This window comes from Anarhichas minor, unplaced genomic scaffold (assembly GCF_050575085.1).
Source record: "Anarhichas minor isolate MPS153535 unplaced genomic scaffold, ASM5057508v1 ptg000045l, whole genome shotgun sequence".
Classification (NCBI taxonomy): domain Eukaryota; kingdom Metazoa; phylum Chordata; class Actinopteri; order Perciformes; family Anarhichadidae; genus Anarhichas; species Anarhichas minor.
The window spans coordinates 5757544-5778097 of NW_027466491.1; the positions used below are offsets into that span (position 1 = coordinate 5757544).

At 42.1% G+C, this 20554-nt stretch overlaps 1 protein-coding gene across 2 annotated transcripts in view; it reads left to right on the top strand.

The window, feature by feature from the left end:
* cacna2d1a (calcium channel, voltage-dependent, alpha 2/delta subunit 1a) overlaps positions 1-20554 on the top strand; it is a 68274-nt gene that overhangs the window by 13495 nt on the left and 34225 nt on the right. For both annotated transcript variants that reach the window (XM_076111565.1, XM_076111566.1), the window contains exons 3-6: positions 1411-1527; positions 14883-14942; positions 18629-18664; positions 19400-19535. In XM_076111565.1, coding sequence (XP_075967680.1) covers positions 1411-1527; positions 14883-14942; positions 18629-18664; positions 19400-19535 — 349 coding nt within the window. The remainder of the gene's footprint in view (positions 1-1410; positions 1528-14882; positions 14943-18628; positions 18665-19399; positions 19536-20554) is intronic.

A 20554-nucleotide genomic window follows, 5' to 3' on the forward strand; every position in this document is an offset into this window, starting at 1 on the left:
CTTTTTAAATCAACATTGATTGACATAATGCATCTGGCACTTTCGCTCTCCGCTCGCTTCGAGAATATAATCGGCCGGCTTTAAAGCATCACAGAAATCATTACAAAACACGTTTGTGTTCTATTTGTGGCGTGACTTTTCAGCAAAAATGAGAATTAAACATATCTGGCAATGTATTGTGTAACTGAACCCTCTCAAACTGTTGCTGTAACAGAAGCTGATGCTTTTGGGGATGGCCTTATTTAAGCGTAGTGTAGTGCACACAGCATGCAGAATTTAAAAGGAAGTGTAATGAAGCTTGCAAGTATGAATACATGTTTTATATACAGAAATTGCTTGTGCAGTTACAGCTGGAATACTTTCTAACAGTGTTAATGGTAGGCATTATTTATAGACTTTTATGCTCACAGTATTTGTGTTTTCACCGGGAATTATATTAGTTTTCAACTAAGACTCCCCAAATCCACACAAATGGTTACTTTCAGTTCCAACATTCAGATTAAAAATAGAGATTCCACTAAGATCCTCCTGGATACTTTGTAATAACTTAATCCACATCTAAAAGTCAGTCGTATTACTCTTAAATATTGCTCTCGCACTAAAGCATATCCATCAGACGCCTGGAGGATGAAGACAAATGCATGCACGCGCCTCAGTTCTGTGGTTTGAATGTCGGACAATGAAATCCCCCTAGGCTGCTAAATAATTGGCTGTTTGGCATTTGTGTTTCTTATTTCTTTTGCTGGAGCATATTCCATAGCAGAGTAAGTGGTCTTGTTACATAACCTGACATTGCAATTTAATCAGTGGACATGTAGCTTCTTTTTATAAGTCAATGTGCTTCGGTCATTGCGGTCCCAAGAAGAAGAGATAAAAGAAGATGACCGCTGACGCAGAGGAACATTTTAAGACTGAGAGAACTTGAGAGGGATCATTTTGTATGCAAGGAAAACACATGTCACTGATCATTTTGTGCTACATGTTTCTTTTTAGAACTTTATGTAAAAATGTTGTTGTCAAATCATCATTTTGGGGATGGAGACTTGTAAGCATTAGGCATGTCACCACACCCTCTCTCTTTTCTGCTAAAGCCCTTTTGACCATTTCCCCGTCCACCTGTCAGCATCACGCAGCTCTGGACTGCTGTGATGGCCTAAGCCAAAAATGCAGGGTCATCCGACAAAAAAGTTAAATCTAGCTCAATGTTTGACTCTATTACTTTGTGTTACATTGTCTCATCGGTCCCTGGAAAACCAAATCCCCCACCAACACAGCCCGTGGCCTTTTTAAATGCAACTAGTGTTCGGCCTGAATGCCTGCCTTAATGATTAAGACTTTACATCAAAGATATATGGCTCTTTCAGTTGAAGTTCTGCTCTGACCTCTGCTCTCTTCCTCTGATTGTCTCAGATATATCATAAACACAGACCTCACTTCAGTGTCGAGACCAACAATCCAAGGCAACTGGTGGCGACAGCTGCTGGGAATATAGAGAAACTGCTGGCTAACCGCTCCCAAGCCCTGAAGGTAAGTGTGATCTCCGAACACAAAATGATCTGGTGGCAACACTGCTTCTTGGTGGAGTAGAGCAGTTTGGTTATTGCTTCTTCTTCCTGTCGACATTCAAGTATTGGTTTTTTTGTTTGAGGTGGGAACATTAAATGCAAATTCTATGCTGTTAGTGAGACCAGATCCAGTCCGTACATCTCTCCTAGCACAGAGCCCAGAGCCCAAGGAAACACAGAAACAATCTGCTCCTCCTCAATTCATGTCAGAGCAGACACTGGAACACAGCCACTGCTTCAGGCCGTGCACTGATCCGATATGAGCAGACATCCTCCAGCTAGATGACTTAATTCAAAGTTACCAGTCTGGGTTGCAACATGCCAACAAGAAATACACACTTGTATTGTGTATATGCGTTGTATTACTTTTTGCTGTTTCGAAGAAAAAAATAATAATGTTGCAGATGACCCTGTTTAGTTTCAATTGTAGGAATCCTTGAGGACGAGTCTGCCCTCATACCGAATCCATACATGCTGCTTTCGTGGTCATTTGTCTGAATGGAACAGAAGGAAAATACTAAAAGCGCTACGCTAGGCAAATGCTTTCATTTTGTCGTTAAGAGTTTCTGACAGAGTTCACCCAAGTGGCTGAACTCTTCCTTTTTTGAGTGGCTGACCAGACGATTCAGAGCTGTGAGTTTGTGTCAGATTTGGTTTCTTCATCTATAGTTAAATCACTTTGTACTGCACAACCTTTTGACAAACTACAGAAACACGTTATCTACAATGTAACATTTTGTCCATAGCTTCACTTTACCTCTAGCACCAACAGCAGGTTAACGTTTTAGTTTTTTTGTGACATGTCTTGATAACTATTGGGTGGATTGCAAAACACATGGTGTCCAGAAGATGAATCCTTGTGAAGATTTTATGCAGACTTTTATGGTTCCCAAAGGATTCATCCTTACAGGAACCCTTGACTAGTCCGCTTGCACCACAATGAGCTTCATCTTGGTTTGTTGGTAAAAATGACTTGCTAAACATCAGCATGTCTTAGTCTTGCTTGCATGTCGTTACAAAGGGACAACAAGCTAAATTGACTTGTCACTGCTCCTTCGTTTAAACACAACAGTATTTGGCCAACTGAATAAGGATCTCCGGGCGCTCCCGGTCTCGATCAATCCGGCTCGAGAAACACCCAGTTCATGCTTAACAGCCTGTTGCCATAGTTACATTGTCATTGATTGCCCCATCAATCCAGCCAACCATTTTGTTTTTCTTACATCTCAATAAATTGCCAGGGGATGAGGGACCATTTGTGTCTGATGCTGTCGTGTCGCACCTCGGAAGGAGAAACGCAAACTGCTCAGTGACTTGATGGCGGCGCAATAGAGATGTTAAACTACAGGCTCTGTGCTTACGTTTCTCATCAACACCATCCGCTGTGTGTTCCACCTGTGCATGTTAATGCCAGTTGATTTGCTCTATGCTAGAAATATGAAAATTAAGCTAAACACCATATGCTTTTGTTCTCTCAAAAATAATGTTTACTTGTCACTGCGTTAGCATTGAAGAGATGGCCCATGGCGGCGTGGTTACTACTGTAAATGGTGTTCTCTATAATGAAGTATAATGGAGTTGATCCAGCTTCATGGCCATCAATTTGTGAAGGGGACCATGAATAGTTGCTGTGTCCACGAAGCTGTATCATGAATTGAAATTGAGGGAATGGACGACTGCAGCATCTGTAATGTTCTTGACCTCACCTACACTTATCTAATATATCCCTGCACAGGTTTCAATCTATGCTTTAAAGAATGTCTCCCTTTGACTCACCATCTTCAGTATTTTTGTTCTTTTGTTTCCTTTCGTCCCTCTCTCTTTTCTCTGTCCAACTTTTTTTTGTTCCATTTGGAAGGGCTGATTACAGACAACATGAAGTGATCATGAAAGCGAGGGTTTGTGTTGATAGGTTGTAGCTTTTTTTTGTCCGAGGGAAATTGAATGGCCTGATGTGTATGAGAGAGAAATGATAAGTAGAGGGAGAGTGGTAGGAAGTCCATGAGTGCACTAAGTCACACCTCCCATGAGGCAGCATACAAAAGAATAGAAGCCTATTGCAGACCTCTCATCCATTAAGATTTTGGCCTTTTAGTACACAATTCAACAGGCAGCACTCTCACCGCTATGTGCTGTGTGCTACATACAAACAAGTTTCCACCCTCAGATACTATTGGACACTGAATTCTAGCTAATTAGTGTTTAGCAACTATTAAAGGCATTTTTGGTAGACTCCATATCCCTGAACCTGCCCCTGTACTATAATAATACATTGATTTTTACAATCCAAAATGAAAAGCTAGAGCTGGAAGACTTACTTTTCTGAGTTTTGGAGCATCATGGTTCCCCAGTTTATTGTAGCAACTCCGGACAAGTAGTTAACCAAGATGGGTATTGTTCAGGAAGTCTAGTCCAATATCACAAATCACAAATTTTGCCTCAGGGGCTTCATCATAATGAACTAATGTAGAGTAACCCTATGGTTTTATAGTAACCCATGTTCCCTTTTCATATCATAGCCAAGCAGCGTGAGTCATGGACCTGGCATCAGATGATTACAGTAAGACATCATGTCTTAGTGCTTTACAACCCTCTGAAATTGTCTGTATTGCAATTTTCCACCCCCTGCAGTTGTACAGCTCAGGCCGTGTTGTGCTTGAAATAAGCAGGATAAACGCCGCCTCACTGACTGCTGGCATTTCTCTTTACACTCGGGCAACTTGTCTCCTCTGGCTATACTTTGCACGTTTGTTTGCATGTGTGTGCATGTGTGTCTAGGTTGCCAGTAATTGTCAAGGAACACAATCCCATTAGAATGATGGCTGCTGTCATTAACTTAATCAGGGGCCTGCTTGGATTTGCTGTCTGTCAATCTGACATCTGCCCATCCTGTCACCTCAATGCAGTCGATGCGTTTGACGTCAGTGCTCCCTTGACATGCAATCTCTCAAATGCTGGCAGCTGTGGCTGTTTAGAGGGAGACGGATCTTTCATCACTGCAAAAAAAAAAATCATGTTTATACTCATAGTGGGTCTAACTCTGTCTTGGGACAAGACAAGAAGCATACATATTCAAGAGTGTGTTTCAGCAGTTTATTGCAAGGTGTAAGCAATGGCAAATTAAGCTTAAGTTCTATCAGGAAGACTATCTTTTAAGTCTCATTCACTCACAATTCTTACAACTCTATCTGTAAAAAAATGCAGACAAGCGTCAGTACAGCAGCCTTGCCACACACACACATGCATAATTAAACTCTTCCCATGCACATGTATGCATGGAAATGAAGTTCGAAAACAAAGATCAATAAATTTCCTTAGCACTTGTTTAATTAAAGTATCATAAGATCACATGTACAGAAAAAGCAAAGAAAGTAATCAGAGACAGGAAAATGCTCGCTTCCCGGGAAAAGTCAGGAGCCAAAACAGGAAGCTGCACTGGTAGCCAATATCCTTAAGGACATTTTGCGTCTTAATTCTAAGATGAGTTTGGGGTGTGGTACAGTTTCATTGGTAGTTCTTACACAATCTCTTGTCTTCCTTCCTTATTCAGTTTTCATCTAAAGCCCTGAGAAGGCTGCAAATGTATCGTTCTCCCTCTCTTTTATTCACCGTTTGAAACGTCAGTCCTCACTCGCCTGTTTCAACCATTTCAAGTTAATGTTCCCAAAGCGTTGGTGATCTGACTGGGGAAATAATTTAGTTTCCAAGCCACTCATGGGCGATCAAAGAACTTGCCTCTTTCATGTTGCACCACAATATTCTGCATTCAGTGTGCGTTGTCCTTAGAAAGATGTCAAGTCAAACTGGGGTTCCCAACAGGAAAGAAATCACCGCAGTGCAGAGAGAACTGCAAAACTTTTTTTACCTCAGACAAAACCCTTCAAAGTTATCTGTGATGTATTGTAGCTGAGTATTTTAGCTTTTTAGATAGAGATACCGATGTGTGTAGTTGCTAAACCTTTAGAGAACAGGCTTCACTTGTAGCCAAACTGGAGATCTGTATGCCCACACACGCAAGTGCAATCACCTTTCCTACCTTTTTAGCCCTTCTGAGCCTTTGTCCACATCCCTAAAATCATCCCTCTCCTTCCTTCTTGTCACATATGGTATTTTATCACTCCTGTTCTGTGTCTTTTCCATTCCACCCTCCAACCTTGTCCTTCCATCCTCATTGATCATGACTCCCTCTTCCTTTTCCATAACTTCATCCCGGTTCTCTGTCACTCTTCATTCCCATTTTCCCATTTTTGCCTTGCCCTGTGTTCCTCTTTTCTCCCTTTCTGTCCTCTCACATTTCTTCCCTTTCGGATGTATGCGAGATTTTTGATAGTCCTTGAATAACAGCACCGGATGGGCTAACAACAATCCTCAATCAGCTGAACATCAATCAATGCTGAAGCAGAATGTCAGTGCTGGAAACAGCACTGGACAGCGCCACAGCCGCCTGGGCCTCATCAATAGGCTCTTACTCAGTTTCTGTTTCTTTGTGTGTCAATGACTCAGATCCTCGTCTACTGCGCTCCTTAACAGTAGATCTCTCTCCGATATCCAAGCCAGCTCTGAATCCTCTGACTCTGTTCTCATTAATTATTGAACCTTTGCTCTTAACCATTCATCTGATGGACCTGTGGTTAACCTCCCCCAGTGGAATAGGTCATTACTCCTCCCACAGTGACACCGGCAGAGATTTCCAGATATGTTCATTTATCACACAAATTAAAGAGTGTATGAGTTGAGGTATTTGCACTTGTTTCTAGGAAAATAATTGCCAGGCTGATCTCTAAATGTGTATCTAAAAATGTTATCTTATAATAACCTTACACCTCAGTACTACATTTTGTGTCTTAGTTTAAAAACATTTTCAAATTAATATATTTATAATATATACATTAATATTTAATCGGCATCAATATTTTTTTCTATACATGCACACACACACACACACACTAACACACATCATTTGCATGTCCTCCCAGTCTCTGCTCTTTGACATTAAAAAGCCGAGGAGGATTACACTTGCCAATGGCTTGTCTCAAAACTGGAGAGAGAGGACTGACTTGTTGGGACAAGGGAAAGGTTATTCAGTGTAGGTGCCTTGAAGAAAGTCCCTCTGATGCTTTGTACCCAGCCTGATGGATGCTTGTTGTCAAAAGCACCTGCATTGGGGGGACATGGCAGCCTGCCAAGACGTCCTCCAGACAGACTGCCTGCACAAAAGAGTGGACTGACCTGCAGAGGAGATGTTAACAATTAACAAATCAAAGAGAGAAAGAGAACACAAGGAATAAGAGATACCAAGGTTCTATGTTTCAAGACACATTTTTTTTTTTTGAGTGAAGTAAAAGAAACCAAGGAAAAGACAGTGACCACCCAAGAGACAAAGGGACAGCGTAAGGGTAAGGACTACAGAACAGACAGCTGGGGACTGTGCTATTTGAATATCGATCGGTCAGGTTATTTCAGGCCTGGAAATGCATTAGCGCTCTGGCAGCAGATCGAAAAAAAGGCTTTGGCTGCCCATCAGAGTCTCGAGTCGTAATTGGTGGCCATTTTGGAAACAAAAACAACAGTTGTTTTCCAAACTTGGCTTCTTGCGTTGGTTCGAATCACCCTCGGCGTGGCTCTCCATCGCCAGCGTGAACCAACTTCTCTTAATTGTGAGCGGGTCTTTGGCATTGGCGCAGAGAGGCAGCTTTGAGTCAAGTCTTAATCGCTGAGGAGAAAGATGGCCTGCTCTACAATGGGAAGATAATGAACAAAATGTTGTTTTGAGTCTCTTGTGTAGCCGTTTGCACGGGAGCTTTCGCTCTCCACAGTGCATGGACCGCAGATGCGGCAGGTTACCATGACACCCTGGTCTCTAAGCAACGTGGGCATCACAAACGGATTCCTCACTCACCGGAATGAATCACTTCTCATTCTCTCTTTCTCTGTCACCCACTTTGTCTTTACTCTCAACACTGGACAATCAAAATGAGAGAACTTTCAGTCAAGTATCCTCCTTCACCCCAATCCACAGAGTTCCCTCTCTAGTAGCATTCGTGTTCATTAGATCGTCTAAGAAGGATGAAAGCGAGAGCTTGGGCTTTTGAATAGAGCCCTTTTTAAGTGTTGTGTTATGTAGTTGTGCGTAATTACAGAGGAGTCACTGATCTCCAGTGTCTGGAAGTGCGTTATTAAACCGGCACTGGATGACATGCTGTGAGTCATTAGACACTGCTGTTAAAAGCCCTAATCACAGAGTAGGCACACAGTGACACATACACACAAGCTCATGAGGCTCCCTCACTCGCACGTTATTTTATTAAGTCGCACATTGAAGGGAAAATTGTTACGCTCGTGCAATTCCCCATGAGTGCATATCCACTTGCACTCAAAGAACATATGTTATAATGACTTATGTGCTGTTTCCGATGGCGTTCTGAAGAGAGCGCATTATGCAATCGGTCGCTTTAAATAATGATATCGTTTCCAAGAATATGCTGGGGAAATTTACTATGTCCAAATTGCTGAATAAACAACATAAATTCTCCACTCGTGTCACACGCCGTGGGCTTATTATTGCCAGGTAGTTATGCTGATGGCATCCTAGTCTACAGCGGGCCTCTCAGAGTAACTACCTTCCATATGATTGTTATTGGGAGTCATCTTTGAGACATTGAAGTGTTACCTTCTTCAGTCAAGCTGCATAGTGAAGGGGGAGACTGAAAGACACTGCTATTGGAGCTCATAATCAATTATGGGATTGGGAAGTATTTATGGAACACACACAGAAGGAAAATTTAACTTTTCAATATATTACTTAAATCACTATATAATCATACTATATGTATTGTTAGTGTATTATATTATATATTATTTCATTATATTCTCTTCCATTTCTATTATACATATTATGGAATTGTGTTCTAGGTTTTTTTATATGTACAGTATATTACATATATTGCACATATACTATATAACACTATATAGTTTTAAATAGTACCATGTCAATTATACGCCTATTATAGGTATTTATACGTACAGTATATCTATGTATGTTATGTATAGTTCACGCATAATGACAGCCAGAATTGAATTACAATATTTCTTTCTGACACTTATATTGTGTACTCTATGTATATATTTCCTATAGTTTCTCTATATAATTTTATTGATATCATCATCTTTTTCTGTTTTCTTTCCTGTTAGCCAGTCTCTGTGCCGTTGTAACTTGTGACTTACCCACTGGGGATTTATCGTATCTTGTATAATCATTCTGAGCACTTAAATGCTGAGTGGCGCTGTCACATTTGAATTATTCTGTGGTCTGCAATGGCTGTCAAAATCATAAATCCTTGATTTTTAGCTCCTATATCTGCTCAGGTTAAATATATTTAAAAATGACAAACTTAACCAGCAATATATATACGGGGCGGGGGGGGTGGGGCGCTTAAAAGAGATGGCTTGGATGAGCAAAACTTATTGCAAATTTGACCTGTTCGCAAAAACGTAGGGATTTTATAGGAATCCTTCGTTTGGTGTGATGCAATGTTGTGTAAACATAGTTCTGTCCCTGTCTCCAAAAACTATTAATATTTGAGATCTATAATGTTGCAGAAAATGTTGAATCAATGAGATAGAGATAGCGTGGGTGTGTCTGATATTAGCCACCAGTGACTCATTATTCACCACTTCCTGAAGTGTGTGTGCATTGTGTGTGTCTGGCTGCCTTTGTCAGCCCAGCTGTCGCACACTCTCTGTGTGTGTCCGCGGCTCCAGCTTTGTGTTTGTCATCTCTTTTTTCCTACATGAAACTTATCAGACAGTATTTGCATACAGAGAGGGAGTGTACATTTGATGTGTCTAGCTCATTATTTCTCTGTCTGCCTGTCTGTCGCCCCCCCCCCCCCCCCCCCCCCCCCCCCCTTAAAGTGGGACCTAAAAGAGGCAGCATCAAACAATCTTCTGATTATTAAAGAGGGGTATACCTCAAGACATGGTGACACAGTAAATCTGTGTGTTGGGTGTAAGTGTGTGTGTGTTTGTGTGTGTTTGTGTGTGTGCATGCACCGCCGTGTCAACATTGCAGCTGGGTACAGCTGTAATTGGGAGTTGTTTGCAGCCAGCTGGCACACAGAGAACGTGCTCAGCTGGGAGTGTTTGCTGGAGGAGAGATGAGCTGTCAAACCAGCACACAGTAGTGGATAGCGAGACTAGCACCAGTCTCTGACAAGTCACTTCCTGCGAAGTTGATGAGCACTGTTTCTTGTCTAAAAGACCAGGGTTGTAGTATAGTAAGTAGGGTTAACTCGTCAACTTGCATGTACTTTACTGTACTGTGCAGTTGTTTTCTTTCTTGTGCCAGTCTGCCTGAGCACGCGTGTGTGTGTGTGTGTGTGTGTGTGTGAGTGCAAATGTACATCTCTCGCTCCCCTTTTCTCTTTTACCACTCTCCTCCTGACTGAGCAGGATAGATCTGACTAAAGTGCTGCCAGTCACAACAGCAGATGCTCATGTTTCCTCAGCTCTCCCGTGCCTCCCTGCACATCAGTGAGATGGCAGGTGTGTGTGTGTTTGTCTGTGTGTGTGTGTGTGTGTGTGTTTGTGTTTGTACATATGTGCGTGTTCCGTCCTGGCAGGACTTGATGCTCTAATCAGACTGCCAGGAATGTGTGTCAGAAAAGCAAGCGTGCATGTTTACACAGTACATCTCTGTGTGTTGCTTACAAGATGCAAAATTAGAAGGGTTGCAGAGCCCGGTGTTTTTGTACCCAGCGTTCTTAGATTGCAGACATAAAGGATGCTTTTGAACAGCTGAGGGTGATTTGTGTATTGTGCACGTGTGTGAGAAAGCGAGTCGATCTAATGTCTCATTGCTTTTCGCCCTCCCTTTCTATATCTATATTTAGACATGAAGACTCATCTAAATAAGACAAATCTGCAATTTGATCGATAGAGTAATGTGGTTCATGTTTGATTTCACTTTACTGACGCATTTCATATGAAAAGCTCCTCAGAAAACATTCTTTTGAAGCAAAAATCATTCCATTTGGATCTCCATGTAGGAGATTTAAGGCATTACGGTGGACGTGATTCATTTTCTCCAAAAAGAAGACAAACACACACATGCATACTCTTGTTCTATGCCTGAGCATACAGTGGATTTATGGGGCTTACGCTATGAAGCGGCCCCTTGCAGCTTTATAAACTTTTTTTTTTTTTCCCATTGGCTCATTGTTTGTAATACAGGACAGTTATCCATGTTCTCCACACAAGAACTAAAACCACAGGCGCACTCTTTATTCTTAGGCATCGAGTTACACAGCGCGAACCAGGCATACATCATCGTCATTATTCTGTTCTGTAACTCCGCAATATGCTCTCGTTAGTCTTTCTATAGCAGCTCGCTGATATCATACAATTCAAGCCAGCTCATTAGCAAGTCCATATTTTGTCATTCTTATTAATTCTCATTACTTGCGGCACTTTCTATTGATGGGCTGTAATTTTTTTTTTTTTTTTCAAACTTTGGAGTAAATCACAATTTTGTGGATTTTAGTTACATCCCAGTATCTCTGATTTATAATCTGACATGTGTTCACATGGCACTTCCAGGTTTAAGATTGATTCGTCCCAGAGTATATAAACAGTATACAAAATCGTCATGTATGCACTCATTCATCCTAGCTTACAACAGTGTCAGCCAGGCAGATTGTTCAGGGCTGTTATTGCAGAAGGAATAAAGCTCCTGCTGAAGTGAGCTCTCCTTCAAGTGTGAAGTGATGGTTTAAGGGGTGACCGGTGTCATTTGCTAGGCCTGTGACGGCTCTGACGGTCTATCTGATAGACTGGGTGTGGGAAGGCAGAGGCAGTTTGTTTTTGTTGGATTGTGTATGGTGAAGAAGCAACGGGGACAATACAGCACGATGGGTTGAATTAATGCTTTTGTAAAGCAACAGCAGGAGGTGGGGAGCACCAACAGACTTAGTGCTCTAAGTTTATAGATAACAAGTGGGCTTCAGTCCAGTGTGAGGTGTGTTTGATGTGCTATTACCCAGTTCCTCTGTCTTCTTCACATTTCGCTGCAGGTAGCAGATAGTGCACCCTTGGGTGAAGTGAAAAATGGCCTTTTGATAGGCTGCAACAGAGTTATTATCATTGTGTAGTCCAAGTACGGCAGTGTCATCAGAGTATTTGAAGTATGTGGTGATGGATGAAGGGCTGGTACAGTCATTAGTGTAGTAGAGGGTGCATAGGAAGGGACTGAGGACACAAACCAGAGGGGCTTTTCTGTTGTTGTTGTTGTTGTTGTTGATGATCTTACTGTGCCTATTCTAACAGCATGCGGTCTGTTGCTCAGGTAATTGTGAACCCAGTGGATGAGTGGAGGGTGATTGAGATGGTGAAGTTTCTTGATCATCTGGTGGCGTTGGATTATGATTTAGGAGGGAGTGGAGGAGACATCCCACAGCATCCTCTGTTTGGTCCTGTAGGCAAACTGATGGGGGTCCAGCTGTGGTCTGACGGCTGACAGGATGGTGGTCATGATCAGTTTATCCAGGCATTTCATGGCTAGTGAGTGTGACCCGTCGGTAGTGGTAGGATTCCCAGAAGATGAAGTGGTGGATGGGAGCGAGCTCCATGGCACAGAGTTTGAGCACCCGAGCTGGGACGCTATCTGGGCTTGCACCTGCCCAGCTGCTGTCGTACATCATCCAGTGTGAATGGGGGATGTGAAGGCTCATGAAAGGGGTTAAACCTGTTAAACAATGTAAAGAACTGCAGCAGCTGCTGACTTTTGGCTCCATGACCTCTTGGTCTGCTGTGGAGATCCTCATTAATGACTTCCTAGGTGGTATAATGGATTTTCTCTAGATTCATACAGGACATAATGTCTTTAATCCAGTGTGAGTGGGAAGGAGTTGCAGAATCCTTCCCACTGAAGTAAAATAGCCAGTGAAGAAGTAACAGCCAACAAGTTCACTTTTGCTTTTGGCAAGTCCTGTCTGGAGCAATGTCAAAAATGGCACTCAAAGGATTTTGCTCGATTTGGTGTTTAAATAAGTCTGAAATAGTTTGAAACACTGATGTCCAAAACTCAAAAAGTTAAATAGCAAATTAAAACGACCACTCAAACAATGCATGCTGGTAACTCTAATATACTACGGTGTATACAGCTAATAAACTGATGATGTTTCTTTGGAAACTTGTACGTTCATTACACTCAGCATTTCAAGTCAGAAGAGGAGCTTGTCTGTATGAGTTCTGCAGTGTTCTGAAACTGAAACTTTTAATTTGACTTCACCTATATATTTACATTTAGGGAATGATAAAGACTTCACATAGTCGGCTACTTATATGCTATTTTTTTTAGTGAAGCATTTTGCAAGCAATATATAGGAATGCGAGAATATGATGGCAATTCTTTGCAAATTGCTTTTGTTTTTAGAAATGCATAAAAACTTACTGGTCTCTTATTTAATGTAATACATGTTCTGATGCTTTGAGCTTGAATACAGGAGGAGTGATTCCAGAGAAAACAACCAGCAGTCGGGTTGTGACCGCAGCATCAGTTTAGTAGTTTATTAGATTTAAACACACACCCCAATCTGTCTCTGAGCCAATAATGACCTGACTGGAAACAGACGGTATATTCCCATTAAGCCAAGGCAGCTGTAGAGCCATTGGCAACTGGCAACTAAATCTGCAAAGGCTTGTATTTGTACATTGTGTTTGTGTTGTGAAGTATAAAGACCACCGTAACCGGCTGCCGAGAGCCATAATCCTTACAAAATAAATTCTTGTGTGTGGATGCATGGAGATCCACAAACATACAAATCTAACATAGTGATAGAAGGGTGGATGACCAACTTACAGGATGTATACTACAAATATAATTCAGATGCACAATTATTTTTCTCCCTTAAGTGACCACTGCATTTAGTCACCGAGAGATGTTTAGCACGTAAAGTGCAGTGAAGCTTTCCTGCCTTAACCACACGCCCACATATCTCTATTTCACATTTGCTCCTTTGCTAGCCGCGAGGCCCCACCGTCTCTGACAGCTGCTGCTAAATTTCTCCCCTAACGAGACACAACCGAGAGGCTGTCGAGGTAACCGTGTTTCAGACCACAAGAGTGTCAGGCCCCAGCATGCATTATGGGACGGAGTGGCGTACAGGCACAGCGAGTGATCTGCAGGAGGTAGATTTCATTATGAATATGTGGCCTCTTGCCAATTGATTATTCAGTAAGGGGGGCTTACTTTGAGAAATAAAGAAAGAAAGAAGGAGCAGTGCAGGAACAAGAGGCAAAACAATGTTGGCACCATTTCTGTCGAAGTGTCTGTTTCTGTATTTTATGGACGCAAGATGTTTGAAGTCAATCAAGAAGATTGATGGTATTTATTTTTTCTATTCTCTCACCCATCAGGCTGTTGTCTTGCTGATGAGTTAATCACTTGGCTTGGGTATACTTTGTCTTTGCGTGAGGTGTACAATGATATCAAGTGGTTTAAGATCTGAATTGCTTTTGGATGAGTGATTTTAAAAATGGCAAACGAAGACAAATACAGTTGATGTCATGTGTAAGGTCTGACTTGGCTCCCAAACGCTGCCACTAATATCCCAGTATGAGATTCACAATCAGACTTTGCTCTGCCCCTCTGATTCTTGGGACTGTCTTGTTTAATTTCACCGCAGAATTAATTAAATAATTCAATCTTTCAACCCCCTCCTCCTCTCATTTCATGAATTAATTTACTGCTTTGCCCCCCATCAAGTCTCTGTTCCTTCTGCGTGACTTGAAACCCGCAGTGCCGTTCACACGAGCAGGAAGAGCCGGATTTTATATTTCCCGGGGGAAATTAATAGTACAGTGCATTTCTGGACAAGGTACAGATTAAAAGCTGGGCCCATTATAAATCCATTAACCCAGTCATTAGGACCAGATCTGGGAAAAGATGGAATATGTGGGTGTCTAATTTTAGCGCAACACTGTGTCACAGCTAGTCCTAATTCATACCTACAGGTGCAGAGAGGAGAAGCAGCACCCTGTTTGAGCTGCTATATGAGGGTTAGATGTCATGACTTCACATGGAGCTCTGATATTTAATTATTCATATTTTCAGCCGCGTATGGTTTTTGAGCTGCCCACTCTCATCCTTGGACGAAGTGTAAGTTGGGGCCAAAGTCAGTATCATGATGTTGACAGTAATGTTGCCTCCAAGCCCAAAAAAACCGCTGCGCTTTTTTTTTACGAGAATAATTAACATGGGCTAACATACTGTATTTCTCTCGCCTCCTACTCTCTCCTCCTCCCTCTCTCTTCTCTCAGAGGCTGGCAACAGAAGCAGAAAAGTTCCAAATGGAGCACGAGTGGAGGGGCGACAGTGAGGTGAGTGAGCGGCTGGAGCCCGATCCTACTGTGTTCGTTAACACTGGCTGCATTACGACACAGATCAAGCGGTGCCTCGAACTCCATAAGAGGAGCTGGGGGAGGGACGTGTTATTCATGAACCAATATGATTGTAATAATTGGATGGCAAATCTCATTACAATGACAGTAGTGCTGTTAAGAATACATTAGAAGGAAATGTACAGCAAATAATATGAACACACTATTAATTTACTCATTTAATTACTTTGACCAATTGCTGGTCCAGTGAATGCAGTGCCCCCATTCCACAATGGCGGCCGGGAATTATAGTGCAGCTCTCTCAGCTACTCACTGGCGGGGATGCCGTGTTTTAGCTATACGGCCGTTTCATAATAGATGCAAATTGCAAATTTCCTGGCCCTGCTTTGCAATGAGAAAAGCCTCACGCTCTTGGCAGCCATTTAACAAATGACAAATGATGTCGAGTGAAAATACTGTGGCGGAAGAACTTCAAAGAAATTCCACTTTGCCATTTTGCCAAAAAAAAAAAATAACTGATTCTTTTCCATTAAACGTTCCCCATTATTCAACTTCTTCCACGCTGTGTTGCGTAAAACAGGAAGGAAATTGATTAATTTATCTGCTATATTACAATCACTGAGTTTGATATCCCTTTGTCCCTGAATGCTTGGCTAGTGAACGTAATAATAATAAAAAAACAAATGTTATGGGGATTTCTGCCAGACTTCAACCCATTTGAATATCTGTGTAGTTTTGATATAGAAATTCCCAAAATAGGTTGTTGAGCTCAGAGATTTGCACAAATGTAGGGAATTCATACTGACATGTCCTCTGTATGAACCTGTTACTGTTGTGACTGAATAATATGAACTGAGGCCTCTTGTGGCAGAGATTTGTATTATTTTGATAGCGATAAGAGCTTTTGCAATGTCTGACGCCTCTACGGTTGATGGATAGAAATCTCATCACTGCACAACTCCAGTATTGTTGTTTTTATATCAGCTTTATTATAACTTCACACAGTGCTGTGTCTGCCTCAGAATAGTTTCTCCCACTCAGCTTAGCCCCGCATGAACCTCTGTGTGCCTTCATTGAACACAGACCATGTGTGTCTTTTTGTCTACTTTATTTATCAGCCTTTTGGACGCTGTGCTTGTGTTTGTTTGTTTTTTGCAAATCACACAGGCTGCCTTATTTTTATGCTGGCCAATATATTCCAGTAGATTCTTTGAACACGGGATGTGGGCATCCTCTGTGGGATCTTCTAAAAGGTGAAGCCACATATTCAGTGTGCAATGCGAGCTTCCACAACGCCATTGTGGAAAATTCTGAAGCTACCTCGGCTTTGACTCATTTTGAACACATATTTGAAAGAAAAGGTAAATTACAATAATACGTGCTAGAAACGTTTATTTCATTTTCCTTTTCACTTAGAATACTATAAAGCTAATAAATTACTTGAAATATAACAACCACAGTTTGATACACAAGGTAGGCCTACACAATGTATAGATTTGTATCATACGGAATCAGGAGTGTTTGAAATACCGTGTGTGTGTGTGTGTGTGTGTGTGTTCATGCGCATGCGTCTGTTTTCTGCCACCTTTGATAACTGTGCCAGTACTACTGGGCACCTCTCCCTGCTGACGTTAAACACTTAAAAGCTGTGACTGGTGTGTGTCTGTTCAGTAATGTGATGACTTTGGCCCTATTTACAGTTGTCGTTAAAATACAAGCTGTATCCAGCTTCTCTAAACAGGTCAATTTCTCTATATTAGTTCTTGTGGTTCTTGCATTTTGATCTCATTTTATGTAAGAGTGGGTTTGGAGAGTGGCAATGTCGGAAAACAAATGGCAGATCATTAAATGTGATACTTGTCTTTTACGACTTCATTGACACAATATTGTTTGCAGCTGCTGTGAATGCGAGGGGAAAAGCACCATGACCGTTTTCAGTGAGTGCATGAACTGCAGTTACACCTGGCAGAGGTTGGATCGCAATACGTCAACAAGCGTCTCCTTGTTCAGACAGAATACAGATCACACACACTCTGAATTTGGCAGTACACATCACACCCACCACAACATGCCACATGAGTAACAGTGTAAACCATCTACTTACATCTCCGCCTTTCTCCATCTCTCACACACGGAGGGGTGCGGTTGGTGGTGTGACCTTAGTGTCGGTGTCACCTCTTGAGGTGCACATTGTCTGCAGTAACATGAGCTGACAGAGAACATCATGGGTCTGTTTTTATCAGTGTGTATATTGTTGCTTGCAATGTGCATATCAGTGCCAGTTTAACTCCTGATATAACTAACTAAGGGTCGAAACAGAGAGCAGATGCAGCCCCAGAAGTGGCAAGCGGGTGCTGGGAGTCAGTCAATAGTAAAAGAGAGTACTGTCTAGACCTGTTCTAGGTGCCCTGAGATAACTTCTGGTATGATTTGGCATTATATAAATAAAATGTAGATGGAAATTGAACCAGCTCTGTGGCTCCAGGGCATTCTTATGTCAGCAGGAGCTATAGGTTAGCACGTTGACAGGAAGCCCGGCAGTGTGAGCGCAAAACAACACCACTTACTTCACTGATCCTCAGTGTCAAACACACACGGCTGCCTTGCAAGGAAATGGAGCAGGATTTAAATTCTATCCCCAGTTGCAGTTGTAACTAAAACAAAAACGGACAAGTATGATAGCTTTACTTACTTCATGGCATCTTTTAAGATTAGATTACAGACATTTCTAAAGGCGCATCTTCAGAATCTGTAACAGTCAGTTAGTCTGGCCTTCACTTTCATTCCATTTGATCTTTTTTCATCCTAGACAAAGTACGATGTCTTGCCTAGCCTTCCCGCAAATTCAATCTTTTGGGCAAATTGGGAGCGGCTTCGAAGTGGGTATTTTAGTCTCCTTTATTCACAACAAGGAAGTATCAAGGGATATTAAGTACCGGAGACACAGAACAACTTCCAATCAGGGAGGACACATTTTGGCACTAATTTGGAGACTTGTACACTTAGTTGTCGATTTTAAGAGCAAATTACTAGCGGCTAGAAATCTTGCTTTTGCTTCTCACCTTGCAGCAGTGCTGTAGAAGCGCCAGCGTACACCTCCGTACACTGTGACTTCACTGTTGGGTGTGGTTACCTGTGCAACCATACTGTAGAAAATATAGACGTAGTCTCCATGACGTGAGCTATGGGTGCCATTGTGAGGCTCAAAGTGGGTGACTCCGGCTGTCGCCATCTTGGCAGTAATGACACAGCCTCCTGGCTATTCCAAGAAGGGACCGAGAGGTAGATCGTCGGTGGAGCAGACAGCTACCAGTGAGCACCCTGTGACTGCGCCCACCTGTCACTCAAAGCAGCTACGCCCTCAATTACGCAATTACGATCATCATGATCGGATATAGAGACCAAGGATTGACTCGTATGTTAAGCCCTGCCTCAAGTGGCCGTTTGAGGACCTGCAGTTTTTGACACTTCCATATTGGCTTCCTATCTCAGTATCCACACTAGTCACCGATGTTGTTTGAGGTTTACAGAGGTAAAACATTCAAACTGTCTGTCGGAGAGGACAGTAAAATTCTGTTTTTCAGCCTGGATTTAAGTCACTAATCAAAGTGTATATTGTGATTCATTGCTAATCTTTTCTTGTTTGTCTTTCAATTTCTTCACAGATTGACAAAATCGTTTACTACAATGCCAAAGATGACGTAAGTTCAACTTGATCCCACTACTTTTAAATTCTGCCAGTGTAATTAGAGATGCAAATGATCAAATAAAACACCGCAAGCAACCCGTCTCCAGCCCTCCTGAGAGCATGGCAACAAAATTGATAGCAGATTTTATTGATAGCCTGCAAGAATCTGTGAAAAGAAGTCACTGTATGTGTGTATGTAGGAATTACTGATGTTACATCCATAATCAACTCTGGTATGCATGCATGCATGTTTAATCTGATATTTTTTTTTATCTATAAGGACCAGTACATGTTTTGGGCCCCACACTCAGAACCACATGAGTATGCGTGAGACATTGAATGCCTCCCCCGGCCTCAGACGTCATCTGTCTGCTCTCATAAACAGGGATCAGCATCTAATTCCCCCTCCACTATCCCAGTGGGAAAGAACCACACACCCGCAGCACACTAACATCACTCTGTATTTGACTGACAACCCCTCTCCCCTCGCTCTCGCTCTCTCTGGATGCCTGGGTTTATGTTTCACTGCCTAAAACTTTTCAGTTTCTCAATATTTATCAGTCAGTAGTGACATTTCAGTGAATACTAACATTGACACCTTGTCATTCACAGTAACAAGAAACTGCATATACAGTATGTTTACAAACCGAGGGTGCACACACATACACAGACCCCTCTTAAGCCATATAATCCTTTGCAGGATGGTACTGAAACTCCAGGTTCTGTTGTTTTTTCCCCTTTTGTGCAGCTTAATCAGACAGAGGACGGAAAGGGAAGGAAGAACCGATATCTTCCAGATGATTTCGAGATAGACCCCGACTTCAAACGACTCGTCTCGTACAACACCACCGCCGTCCACATCCCTACGGATATATACGAAGGCTGTAAGTTGCATTATATTTCTCATATTGTCCACACATCCTTCTTTAAAAAAATGGTAATACATAGCAACCACCACCTCACACCTCTCTCTCTCTTTATCCCTGTCATCACTATGTCCAGTATCTACAGTACATTCCCATGACGCAGAGCTCAGCCCCCCAGCGCTGTCTGTAGTGTAGACAGTTCTCCACCAAGGCTAAGCCATTCTAGTCTATATTTAGCCCAGATGCCAACAAACCAATGGCCAGCACACTCTCGCCCCCTCTTTACCCTGGTCACCAGCTGCTCCCTTCCCTCCCATTCACGGCTAACCCCGCTGACCTAGACCATTGAACAACAACGTTTTACCTCGGCCAACGAGGGGTCTTTTTGTGGGAGCTTTGCCCTTGCATTCAGTTTATCTCAGTTATTTTGGCATGTTTATCACACACTTTTTTTTTTTTGTCACTATTTCTCTCACTTTCTTAACTTACAAAAGTGTCTTGTAAAAGTGTCTTGAAAGGGTCATTGTTTTCATCATATAAACATAGTGCTCTGCATAGTTTCATTTTTTAAATGTTAGCCATATTTGCGGCATGGCTACAAGGATGGCATTGTCGGTCTGTTGGTCGGTCTACTGCTTTGGTCCAGACTCAAGGATTGCAATGAAAATCTCTACAGATATTCATGGTGCCCAGAGGATCAACCATAATAGCTTTAGTGATTCCCTGACTTTTCATCTACTGCCACCAATAAGTCAAAATCTTCACTTAACGAGAGAAATATGTAAAAACATGGATTGACAAAACCTGCAAAACTAATATCCGATCCGATTACTCCTTTTTGCTACTCCCCTTGCCCCCCTTACTGCTGGCACTATTTGTATTTGTATGACCACACTTCGCATCAAAATGATCAAAAGTGAATACCCTACAGGGCTATAACTTCATGGAGATAGTCCATCTCTCCCTTCTGGAGCCTCTCCCAGCGTTCAACATAAGCAGGAAAACACACCCGACAGGCCACCAGTCAAACTCGATTT